Source organism: Tamandua tetradactyla, chromosome 3, assembly GCF_023851605.1.
Source record: "Tamandua tetradactyla isolate mTamTet1 chromosome 3, mTamTet1.pri, whole genome shotgun sequence".
NCBI classification, from domain to species: Eukaryota; Metazoa; Chordata; class Mammalia; order Pilosa; family Myrmecophagidae; genus Tamandua; species Tamandua tetradactyla.
In genome coordinates, this window is record NC_135329.1 from 171,640,186 (window position 1) to 171,653,324 (window position 13,139).

The window sequence follows — 13,139 nt, forward strand, 5'->3', positions numbered from 1 at the left end:
CTCCATTTCTTCATGCAAGTGCATCATTCTGCTTGTAAAATTCTTTAACTGCTTCTCCCATATCATTAATTTTTTTTTAATTTTAATAAAGCAAATTTACTATTAAATCTTAACTTGCCATAGCTGTTCTCATAAACAGGTAATGAAATTATAGCTTCAGGTCCCATCTACACATAAAAAAAACAAGAGGTTATGGTCTACAAACTTTACTTACCTCTAATGTTCTTCCTTAAAGAAACCTTAAACCTCTTCAAGAAGGAAAAAGGATTAGGCATAGGATCTGCTCTATCGCACAGCTGGTTTTTACCTGCCCACCCAAGACTAGAGAAAACAAATTCCAGATTCTCAATTTAGCACTCGTGAAGCCAACATTTATCCAAACACAAACCCAGACCCCACATTTAGTACCTCTCTCTGTTTTGGGGGTCTCATCCCATCTGTTTTTACGGGCACTAGAAGTTGCGCCTCCATGGCCTGGTGTTGCATGACCTGGTGTATCGCCTCGCCCAGGAGTAGCAGCTCCTGCTGGTGTATGACTAGGTGTAGGATCCCATATTTTTGAGCCTGGGGTTGCTCCAGGAGTCTCACTTCCCTTTGCACGACCTGGTGTCTCATCCCATCTTAAGGAAGGAGTATGCCCTGGAGTCTTAATAAAACAAAAAAGACTTGTTTCACACAACTACAAACCCATACAGCAATAACTAGTAAAAGTCTGCTAAAAAAACACTCAAACAAATAAATGTTATACTTCTATTCACTATAATTAAGATTTAAGAGTATTATCCTCCTGTTTAAAAGAAAAGATACCTATTTTCTAGCAAATATGTTTCTGACCAAGAACAATTTAAAGTTTTAATTTGAAACAGTGAAAAAATCCCTGTTTTAAATAAAAACAAAATAATCTGTGTATGAGTCTTGGATATGTTACTTAATAGTCCAGTGACCTTGAAGGAAAAATTGCTAAGATTTTTCTAGCTGTATTTGCAATCGAAGAATTTGCAGAATTCTTTGCAATCAAAGAAATTCCATGTGTTGGGTTTTTTTGTTCAATTGTGTGTCTTTAATGAAAATAAACATATTGTGGATCACTTAGATGATTATCTTAGCAGATACTGTTATATGATTATTTCAAACCCTGAGATGAGTTCATATTAACAATCACATTTGCAATAAATATTGTTAGCCTAAATGACTCTGGAAAAAGTAGTGACGAAAGATTATAGATGGGTTTAAGTGAACAAAGGTTTAAAAAAGTTCAAACAGAGACAAAGTAATGGGCAATCTAGGGCATCAGATACCATGTGATATCAAAAGACCCTGCACAAATATAGAAAATAGCATATAAAGCAGGGTGGTAAGCAAAAGAAAATCTGTAACCTAAATACTGACTATAAGTATTCCTTAGGTTTTGTAGTATATTTTATATATTTGTTTTCAAGTTGAATGCTCTTACACACACAGGACTCTACCTAACTTTATGTTTGCAAACTTGCAGAGTAGCATAAAAAAATTTTGTGACATTTTTTCCTTTAAAAGGATTCTTTACATTACTCAAAGTTGAGCAACTCTGGATTAGATAAATGAAATTCATAAATTGTTCAAATTTCATCTTCTGGCAGCCCATGTTCTTTTCAATTAGAAGGGAAGGTGGAAAATAAATCTTTTCTATTATCCATTCATTATAATCCCCAAAGTCATGATTAGAGTTGTGTCAAAGAGTAAAAGACATCAATTCTTGTTTTATCACAAGCATAAAAGTTAAACAGATACCATGAGCACAGATTTCTCAGTTTTTTAAATTCAGCTCTGGATGTCAACCACAAAATTAAAATTTGTAACTAACTTACATTAGCAGCATTAAATCATCTTATTCATTTCTCAACAAGCAAATGGGAATTCTTCAGGATCTGTCTCAATTAAATTTCTTGAGAATTACATATTAGGGTTAGTACACCCCATTTCTGGGCTTGGGAAAATACTGCCAGAGAATTCTGCCATGAAGTCCTGACCTGACTGTAAATAAATCTGCAGTAGTCTAGGCTATGAATGACAATGACTTTAAGACCAGGATGGTGGAGACAGTAGCAATGAAAAGGGTATAGAATGACTACTGGGTGTTTGGTTTGAGCCACACAGACCTGGGAGAGACCAGGGGAGCAGGTGGAAGGAGTGAATAGTAGAAATGAATAATTTTCTTTCAGTACACTTTATTTTAATAAAATACTATTCCTAGAAATATTACTTTTGAAATGCCTGTTAGATATCCAAGTAAATGTACCAGGATGGTCAGATATACAAGCATAAGAAAAACAGGGTGGGCCACAGTGGCTCAGCAGGGAGAGATCTTCCCTGCCCTGCCGGAGACCTGGGGTTTGAATCCCAGTGCCTACCCCATGCCAAAAAGAAAAAAAAAAACCTCAGAGAATTTAGGCATATTTGGAAACTGTGTTTATAAATGGCATTTAGAAACAAAGATGCCAGGAGTAAAAGTCTTCCTGGCAATGTGGGACATGACACTCAGGGATGAGCCTGACCATGGTACTGTGGAACTGACAACACCTTCCTGAGCAAAAAGGGGGAAAAGAAATGTACTAAAATAAGGCATCAGTGGAAGGCAGTTTGGCGGTTCCTCAAAAAACTGAATAATGAATTGCCATACGATCCAGCAATACCATTGCTAGGTATCTACTCAAAGGACTTAAGGGCAAAGACACAAACAGACATTTGCACACCAATGTTTATAGCAGTGTTATTTACAATTGCAAAGAGATGGAAACAGCCAAAATATCCATCAACAGATGAGTAGCTAAACAAACTGTGGTATATACATACGATGGAATATTATGCAGCTTTAAGACAGAATAAACTTATGAAGCATGTAATAACATGGATGGGCCTAGAGAACATTATGCTGAGTGAGTCCAGCCAAAAACTAAGGGATAAATACTGTATGGTCCCACTGATGTGAACGGACATTCGAGAATAAACTTGGAATATGTCATTGGTAACAGAGACCAACAGGACTTAGAAACAGGGTAAGATAATGGGTAATTGGAGCTGAAGGGATACAGACTGTGCAACAGGACTAGATACAAAAACTCAAAAATGGACAGCACAATAATACCTAATTGTAAAGTAATCATGTTAAAACACTGAATGAAGCTGCAGCTGAGCTATAGGGTTTTTTTGTGTGTTTGTCTGTTTGTTTGTTTGTTTGGGTCTTTTTTTTTTTTTTACTATTATTATTATTTTTATTTTTTTCTCTATATTAACATTCTATATCTTTTTCTGTTGTTTTGCTAGTTCTTTTCCTAAATCAATGCAAATGTACTAAGAAATGATGATCATGCATCTATGTGATGATGTTAAGAATTACTGATTGCATATGTAGAATGGGATGATTTCTAAATGCTGTGTTAATTTCTTTTTTTTCTTTAATTAATAAAAAAAAAGATGACTTTCTGCAGGCTATATTACTCTCTTTAAAGACAGAAGAATGGCGGAACAACTTTTTGCTGGGGGTAATAATCTAGTAAGGGGTAATGCTACACAACAGTGTTACACAGGAGTCCTTGAGTAAGAAACAGGGTATGGAAAATGGCACATTAGCTTTAAATAGTCAGCAGCATGAACAGTTCACATTATAACAGATTATAACAAGAGGGAAAGCAAAGTATGTGAAAACCGATACAGGCTAACTGATGGATTTCATGGTGGAAACATATAAAAGCTGACTTTTCCTATTTTGGGGGAAATTAAGAAGTAATCCCAAGTGATTGTGAAAACCTTGTGACAGACACTCTCTTTATCCAGCGTATGGGCAGAAGAGTAAGAAAGTATACAGTGACTGTATACTTTGGGTGACTATATAGTATGTGAACATATCTCAATAAAATTTCATTAAAAAAAAGCAGTAGTAAGTTACCAACTACAAGTGAAAATAAGTAGGAAGTACTGTAGGTCTGACAGCACAAAAAAGTCCTCTAGGAGAGTAAGCTAACCCAAGAATACAGTAGCATTACCAACTTCAGGCCTCTAATCAGAGGCCTAAATTATCCATCTAGAAAATGAAGACCAGTATATTATATTCAACTTCTACAATGTGGAATACTCCAAGAGGAACATCTTTTACTGTAACTGAAAAAAAAAATTCAAATAATAACAAAAAGTAAAAGAAATTACCTCTGCCTGATCCCAACTTGATAGTTTTTTGGGAGTGGCACCAGGGGTCTGATCAGCTGTTTGATCCCAACGCCGTTTTCGTTTTGATGGAGGCTGGGATGCTGCTGCTCCATTGACGACTTTTAGTTCCCCAGCTTTAGCTTTTTCTGCTAGTTGCTGCCTAATTTCTCTCTGAAAAATATTTGAATAAGCAGTGAGATTTATCTTAAAAATGTATTCAGTAATATTTTTATTATTATAAAAATTTCTAATTAACAATCTCTTTTATAGTTCACTCACTCTCCTTATAATGCTACTGGTAGTCCCATTACGTATTCACTCACTCTCCTTATAATGCTACTGGTAGTCCAATTCCTTATTCTCCTTTTTCTGTTTTATACAATGTCTTTCTACACAATAAATGAGCAAGTACAGAATTTATAACTTAGAACACCCTACTTTCTGTAGAGTTAGGGAAGTGAATTATCTTCAGTCATGTTATCAATAGTACAAAACTGAAGTGTTTCCTTTGAAAAACAGGGTTTTTTTGAAAACTCATAATAAATTGCAATTAAGAAGACTGTATAATTTTTAAAAGTGGTAAAAAATGAAAAAATTATTACAATATAAATATTATGTATAATGTGGTCATGAAAAACACATATTATAATTTACCCTATGATTTTAAAATGTGGCTCCATTATTCTAAATTCATAGAACCAACAAATCTATTATACATAACAAAATTACAGAGGATTACTATTAAAATGGAGTAATCTCTGCAGGTCAGCAGGAATCCCTAAGAATTCTCCACCCATATCCATAATGAATCTAATAGGAGAATCAGGGATTTTTCAAGGAGTAATCTAACTATGATTTTTTTTCTCTACACACAGGTTTCACACACCCACTCTAAAATACATAGTATGCACATGGCCAGGGGGCCAGGGACTAGAAAAGGACACAGAAATATGAAAAGTTTAATTTGAGAGGTGGTAGAATTTGTGGTGAAGTTCTTTCTCAAGTTAATTTTTGTTAACATTACTTATGCAGAAAATAACAGAAGAAATATAAGTTTTTCAATCTTAACTTTCTTTACATTTTTTCATAACCATTAAAATAAGAACCAGATTCACACACCTCTTCTTTAGTCAAATGCTGTTCTCGCATTACATCCATGTAAGTCCTAGCATTCATTTTAGGATCAGGGGTCTTCCCTCCTGCAGAAAAGAACAGCAACAGGACAAAAGTACAATAAATAAAGGATAATTAGGTTCAGGTGATTTATCTGCCCTGCTCTACTATTACATTATTCCATAATCATTTAATTTATTTTTTTGATGGAAAACTTTAATAATTATACATCTTACTTTTTATTGAGTTTGCTGATCAATTTAACCTGTTTGAACACAAACATATCTACAACAGTTTAAAGCAAGTATTTTAATGCATATAAAAACAAAATGACAGCACAGTTTAGAGTCTTCAGAAGTGATGGGTTCCTGGGTTGCTAATCCGGAATACGTACACTTTCGTGCCTTTGTCTCCATCAGCAGTTCTGACTTCAAGCAGCAGAATAGAAGCCTAGAAAATTATCTCTTTACCATTAGTAACACTTTGGAAAGATATCTATATTCAAAACATTACCTGTTGCAAGCTGTTAAAATCCTGACTACAAATAACTATGCCTAGATAAGTTTTTCCATAAAGTTTTAAAAGTTATAGTTTAGAAAATCAAATTTCTAAAAATATACCTATAATCTTATTCTGATGTCACGTTACTAAAAAGGGCTTCGTGTTTTTATTTTAAAGTTTTTTTTGACCCAGATATATACTTTTATTTTCTTAGAAAGTATAAATTACAAATGAAACATAACACTTGAAATATATTAATTCTACCAGTTATTATGATGCACACAGAAGAAAAGTGGTGTACAAAGAGATGTGTTAGTCTCTTGGTTGTAGTTTTAGTATTTGCTTTTCAAAATATTTTAAAGAAGCCCAAGCAGTATATAACAAGGTGCACAGAGACACACTATGCTTTAGAAAAGTGATAATTAGCTATACCATTAGTATAGCATTCACAATTTAGGAAAAAAAGTAATAAAAGTCTAAGACATTTCCTATGCTGAAGATCATGCCCAATTGGCAGTGTCATTCTTTCTGACACTAGCTCTGATAAGACTTCCTTTGGAATACTTTTTCACCATAATCTAGAGAGGATGTGTTGAACTGCACCCTTAAGAATGCAGACAGGACTGGCATATAGCAGTACTGCTGTAGGAAAGAAATTAAGGACAGTTAGTATGGGCCTGTGAATTCTGACATACATGTTTAAATCAATTACAATTAAGCAAGTAAAAAAAAGAATATCCCTACTAATTCATGCAGGCTGAAAGTCTAATTTGTAAACCTGCAGCAGAATCTAATTTTAAGAAACAGGCACCTAATTTTGATTGTGAAACTCACCTGAGGAAAGCTTCCATCAGGCTCACTATGCCCCTTGTGCTGACTTGCACACTAAAATTAGCAAAACAGACTCCAACTATTAAAAATATCAAAGTCTTTGTATATATACTTTCGTTTTAACTTTTAAGTATGCTTAGAGCAAAGTAGGTGCATTTACTAAAGCTATATTTAGAGCAATATGGGGGGAGCGCTAATGTGAAGAACAGTTTCTCAAAAGTAACAATCCTATAAATCTAGGATTTGGAATGAAAACATTAAATAATTTCAAGGTATTTTGAGCAGAAACACACATTTGTTCAAAGTATAGAAAGCGTACCCAAAACAAAAGTAAAAGAAAAACCTTTAACCCTTTGCGTTTCTATGGCATTGGCTCATTATTTTCTTGTCCTTCTACCTGGAAAGAAAACTTGCATTATAAAGATGAAGAATATGGCATCTGTGACTTCAACCAAATCTATACAAATCTATATTAAGGGGAATTTTTTAAAAGAAAAGTAAATTCATAAGCATGCCAAAAAAAATCAAAGGGCTAAAGACAACTTAATACAAATAAATTTATGAATACTTATAGAAAAGTGGGAAAGGATTACCATCTGCAAAAGGATCAAGACGCTCTGGGGAAATTATCATGGTTCGCCTGTGCTTTTTGTATTCATCTTCCCGATCTGCGATCTTTGGAGGTCGGTGCTCAGCAAATGGATCATACTGAAAAGAGCAAGTCCCATTTATTACTCTATTTTATTAAACAACCAGTTTATCATAAGTAAAAATCAGATTATAAAACATGCAAAAAATGTCTAACAAATGACTACTAGTAAGGCATATAGAAATGAGACAATATACATCTCCACATTTCCAAAGTTCAAGACTTTACGAGATATTACCTTTATAAGATAAAGTATCATTTCTAATTCTTCCAAATCAATATTCCCCACAACATTCTAACAACTGATTTCAAAGGTGTATGACCTTCCATGGCAACTAGGACATTCACTTTTCTTTAGCTAAAGAAACTGTGGTTAAAAAAAAAAAATTCACCTGTTCTGTCGACTGTGGTATATCATTAAGCAATGCCACAGGGGCGTGATATCCTGGCTTCTTCTGACCAAGCAAACTTGTAGATGATGAGTAGTCATCGTCATCCTGCAATGAAACAACCCCAAAAAACCACAAACAAAAATGTCAGTACTTAACAAGAATAAAACATACAAATTCAATACAAAATCAAAAGACTTACTAACAGTGTAATATCTAAGCCTGCATTCATAAAACCTGTAAACTTTATTAGGTTTTCTTTTCAAACAAAAAGTTATTCAATAAATTACATTTAGATGACTCTTAAAATTATTAAATAAGGAAAGCTTCCTGCTGATGTCAATTCAAGGTAGATGTGGATAAGGGAAACATGAGTATTTCATTTTCTCAGAGAATGATGACATTTGTTTTCCAACTTGGCAACTGCAAAAGAACAGCTTATTTACAACTCTCTGGTTTCCTTGTTTTGTGCTTTTAATTCATGTTTTTAACATGATTTAACAACCACAGAGACGAGCAATAAGTAATTTTAAATGTATTCGTTTCCCTAGTAGTATGCTTTAACAAAACGTTAACATCACGTTATATTACTATTATAAAAGCATAACAGAGAAATTCTCAAGAAGATCTTTTAACACCTCATATATTTATTTTAAAATGAAAAGACGGAATTTCTTCCTCAGCTTCTAGAATACATAGTCATCATTGTCTCTTACCATTAAGGTACGATAATCAAAAATACTAGTCCCTGACTGGCTTCTAGAATCTTTACCTTTGGGGCTAAGTTTAATTTTAACCACCACACTTTCCCTTCATACACAAAAAAGTACCAAATATAAAGTTAACATGTGGCTTGAACTTCACAAAAAATAAGTCTGACTATTTATATATACAAATAAAGTATGTCTACTACTGAATCACACAAAAATGGACAATTTCACCAAATTTGGATGCTTGGGATGGTTTGACAAAAATATAAGTTAAATAGAATATATGAAAAATATTTTGAGAAATATATTTCTAAATGAGAAGTGCGCAACCTCCAAAGCAACGTTTCAGTTTATATCTGTTTCAAGATACAAAAAGCCCATAAATAAAAATAACAGAAACATTAAGATTGGGGAAAGAAAAATGAATAATAGGATAAAGTATAAATCAGAAATCAAGCCTCAAGAACAGATGGCAATGTACATTCATATTAGTTCTCATAATAGCTACTCTATATAGAGCTTGGTAAGTTACAAGAGGGATCCACTTTAAAGTAGTTAATGATTTGCAAATGTTTTGATGGGTAGTCTTTAACACAGATTCAGAACTGGGCACTTACAGTAAAGTTAGTGAACCTCAGTGAAGGGTACCTTCAATAGTTTAAACTTCCAAAAGAAATAGATTTGTTTAACTCTCTTCCAATTACAAAAATGTCTCCATAGATTTAAGCAGATGATTCAAACATCTGTAACTTACATCTTCAAGTTCAGTCGCAGCAATTGATGTGACATATCCAGCAAATCTGCTATCACTTCCACCGTAAATTTCTTGGTCATAGTAACCTGTAGAATCAAGGCCCACTCCTTGAGCTTCATCGAGAGCTGCCTTCTTGCCTTGAATTTCTCTAATCTGTGCTTCAATATCTATGAGAAGAAAATACAGACTTAATCTCATTTCCCAAAGAACTCTCAACAAGGCATTTCTTTACTAGGTATTGTTCAAATATCCTCCTAAATACAGAAAATTTAAAGTACGTTACCATATAAGGGGTTAGTAGAACTACACACAAAGTTCTGGTTTTTAAAATACATTTAATACATATCCACTCAATAGACAACAGTAATATACAGTTACTTTCCTATTTCATCAACTACAAATTACGGTCACCTAAAGAATGGGTTAGCAATGTTTTTCTGTAAGTTACTGTTGTACTCTAAACTTTTACCCAACTGAAATAATATACAGTTTATGTTGACTAGGGGCCTAGAACTATATTTAACCTAATAATTTTAATTATTTAACCCTTTAGTTATTAAAGCTTATAACAGTAATTTAACAAGAGGTGTAAAAATAACAGTACTGTGGAGAGTGGTTCTCAAACTTGAATATACAACAAATCACCTAAAAATGTTATTAAAACAAGGTAGGCCTGCAAAAGATTTTTGGATATGACACTGAAAGCATGAGCAACAAAAGAAAAATTATACTTCATCAAAATTAAAAACTTTTGTGCACAGAGCATTATGAAGTAAAAAACACAACCTACAGAATGGGAGAAATAGTTGAAATTCATAGATCTGATAAGGGTTTAATATCTAAATATGTAAAGAACTTCTATGACTCAATAACAAAAAGAAAGTCAACTTAAAAATGGGCAAAGAGGGGCGGGGCCAAGATGGCGGCTTAGTAAGGTACGTGCGTCTTAGTTCCTCCTCCAAAGCAACTACTAGGTGAACTGAAACAGTGCAGAACAGCTCCCGGGGCCACAGCAGGGAATGGACACACAGCGTACCCCAGTCCGGACTGGCTAGTCTGACTGCGACACTCGGCTGCAGTGAGATCCCCGAGCGGCGCGTGATTTCCCGAGCAGCGGCAGCTGTGGCGGCCGGAGCTCCTCCCTCCCTCCTTCCCAGGCCGGCTGAGAGTCTCGAAAAGCCAAGTTTCCCAAGCCGAGGCGGCCGGCGCCCCACTTTTGCGGGCGGCTTCCTGGTCCGGCTACGAGTCGCGGATCAGAGGGCTACCCAAGCCGCGGTGGCCCTCCCCCGCGGGCGGCTTCCTGGTCCGGTGGGGAATTTCAAAGGCCGCGGAGGCCGGTGACCGACGCCCCTCCCCCGCAGGCGACTTCCTGGTCCGGTGGCGAATTCCCCGGGCCCGCTGCGGCGGGCGACCAGCCACAGGGTCCCCTCAAGCCACAGCGGCTGACGCCCCCACCACGCGCGGTCCCCCAAACCAATGGAGAGAATTGGATCGGAAATCCCCAGGCCGCGGAGATCGGTGACCGGGGGGATTCCTTCCAAACACGTGAGACAAACGTGTGCCACGAGCGTCACCTACTGGGCAGGATAAGAAAAACAGAACCCAGAGATTTCACAGAAAAATCTTACAACCTTGTTGGGTCCGACACCCAGGGAAATCTGACTAAATGCCCAGACGCCAGCAGCAGAAGATAACGGTCCATGCTCAGAAGATTGAGAATATGGCCCAGTAAAAGGAACAAACCAATAGTTCAAATGAGATACAAGAGCTGAGACAACTAATGCTGAATATACGAACAGAAATGGAAAACCTCTTCAAAAATGAAATCGACAAACTGAGGGAGGACATGAAGAAGACATGGGCTGAACATAAAGAAGAAATAGAAAAACTGAAAAAACAAATCACAGAACTTATGAAAGTGAAGGATAAAGTAGAAAAGATGGAAAAAACAATGGATACCTACAATGATAGATTTAAAGAGACAGAAGATAGAATTAGTGATTTGGAGGATGGAACATCTGTATTCCAAAAAGAAACAGAAACGATAGGGAAAGGAATGGAAAAATTTGAACAGGGTATCAGGGAACTCAAGGACAATATGATTGAACAGGGTATCAGGGAACTCAAGGACAATATGAACCGCACAAATATACGTGTTGTGGGTGTCCCAGAAGGAGAAGAGAAGGTAAAAGGAGGAGAAAAACTAATGGAAGAAATTATCACTGAAAATTTCCCAACTCTTATGAAAGACCTAAAATTACAGATCCAAGAAGTGCAGCGCACCCCAAAGAGATTAGACCCAAATACGCGTTCTCCAAGACACTTACTAGTTAGAATGTCAGAGGTCAAAGAGAAAGAGAGGGTCTTGAAAGCAGCGAGAGAGAAGCAATCCATCACATACAAGGGAAACCCAATAAGAGTATGTGTAGATTTCTAAGCAGAAACCATGGAAGCTAGAAGACAGTGGGATGATATATTTAAATTACTAAAAGAGAAAAACTGCCAACCAAGACTCCTATATCCAGCAAAATTATCCTTCAAAAATGAGGGAGAAATTAAAACATTCTCAGACAAAAAGTCACTGAGAGAATTTGTGACCAAGAGACCAGCTCTGCAAGAAATACTAAAGGGAGCACTAGAATCAGATACAAAAAGACATAAGAGAGAGGTATGGAGAAGAGTGTAGAAAGAAGGAAAATCAGATATGATATATATAATACAAAAGGCAAATGGTAGAGGAAAATATTATCCAAACAGTAATAACACTAAATGTTAATGGACTGAATTCCCCAATCAAAAGACATAGATTGGCAGAATGGATTAAAAAACAGGATCCTTCGATATGCTGTCTACAGGAAACACATCTTAGACCCAAAGATAAACATAGGTTGAAAGTGAAAGGTTGGGAAAAGATATTTCATGCAAATAACAACCAGAAAAGAGCAGGAGTGGCTATACTAATATCCAACAAATTAGACTTCAAATGTAAAACAGTTAAAAGAGACAAAGAAGGACATTATATACTAATAAAAGGAACAACTAAACAAGAAGACATAACAATCATAAATATTTACGCACTGAACCAGAATGTCCCAAAATACGTGAGGAATACACTGCAAACACTGAAAAGGGAAACAGACTCAAATACCATAATAGTTGGAGACTTCAATTCACCACTCTCATCAATGGACAGAACATCTAGACAGAGGATCAATAAAGAAATAGAGAATCTGAATATTACTATAAATGAGCTAGACTTAACAAACATTTATAGGACATTATATCCCACAACAGCAGGATACACCTTTTTCTCAAGTGCTCATGGATCATTCTCAAAGATAGACCATATGCTGGGTCACAAAGCAAGTCTTAACAAATTTTAAAAGATTGAAATCATACACAACACTTTCTCGGATCATAAAGGAATGAAGTTGGAAATCAATAATAGGCGGAGTGCCAGAAAATTCACAAATACGTGGAGGCTCAACAACACACTCCTAAACAACGAGTGGGTCAAAGAAGAAATTGCTAGAGAAATTAGCAAATACCTCAAGGCGAATGAAAATGAAAACACAACATATCAAAACTTATGGGACGCAGCAAAGGCAGTGCTAAGAGGGAAATTTATTGCCCTAAATGCCTATATCAGAAAAGAAGAAAAGGCAAAAATGCAGGAATTAACTGTCCACTTGGAAGAACTGGAGAAAGAACAGCAAACTAATCCCAAAGCAAGCAAAAGGAAAGAAATAACAAAAATTAGAGCAGAAATAAATGAAATTGAAAACATGAAAACAATAGAGAAAATCAATAAGGCCAGAAGTTGGTTCTATGAGAAAATCAATAAGATTGATGGGCCCTTAGCAAGATGGACAAAAAGAAGAAGAGAGAGGATGCAAATAAATAAGATCAGAAATGGAAGAGGAGACATAACCACTGACCTCACAGAAATAAAGGAGGTAATAACAGGATACTATGAACAACTTTATGCTAATAAATACAACAATTTAGAG

At 35.6% G+C, this 13,139-nt stretch overlaps 1 protein-coding gene across 4 annotated transcripts in view; it reads right to left on the reverse strand.

The window, feature by feature from the left end:
• The window catches only part of SF3B1 (splicing factor 3b subunit 1), a 51,765-nt gene that overhangs the window by 19,307 nt on the left and 19,319 nt on the right, over positions 1 to 13,139 (reverse strand). For 2 of the 4 annotated variants that reach the window (XM_077154552.1, XM_077154553.1), the window contains exons 2-7: positions 9,130 to 9,296; positions 7,669 to 7,773; positions 7,221 to 7,335; positions 5,302 to 5,381; positions 4,183 to 4,353; positions 409 to 646 (exon numbers count right to left, since the gene is read on the reverse strand). In XM_077154552.1, coding sequence (XP_077010667.1) covers positions 409 to 646; positions 4,183 to 4,353; positions 5,302 to 5,381; positions 7,221 to 7,335; positions 7,669 to 7,773; positions 9,130 to 9,296 — 876 coding nt within the window. Of the gene's footprint in view, positions 1 to 408; positions 647 to 4,182; positions 4,354 to 5,301; positions 5,382 to 5,689; positions 5,746 to 7,220; positions 7,336 to 7,668; positions 7,774 to 9,129; positions 9,297 to 13,139 lie in introns of those variants that run through there. The other 2 variants (XM_077154550.1, XM_077154554.1) reach the window with 2 other exon arrangements.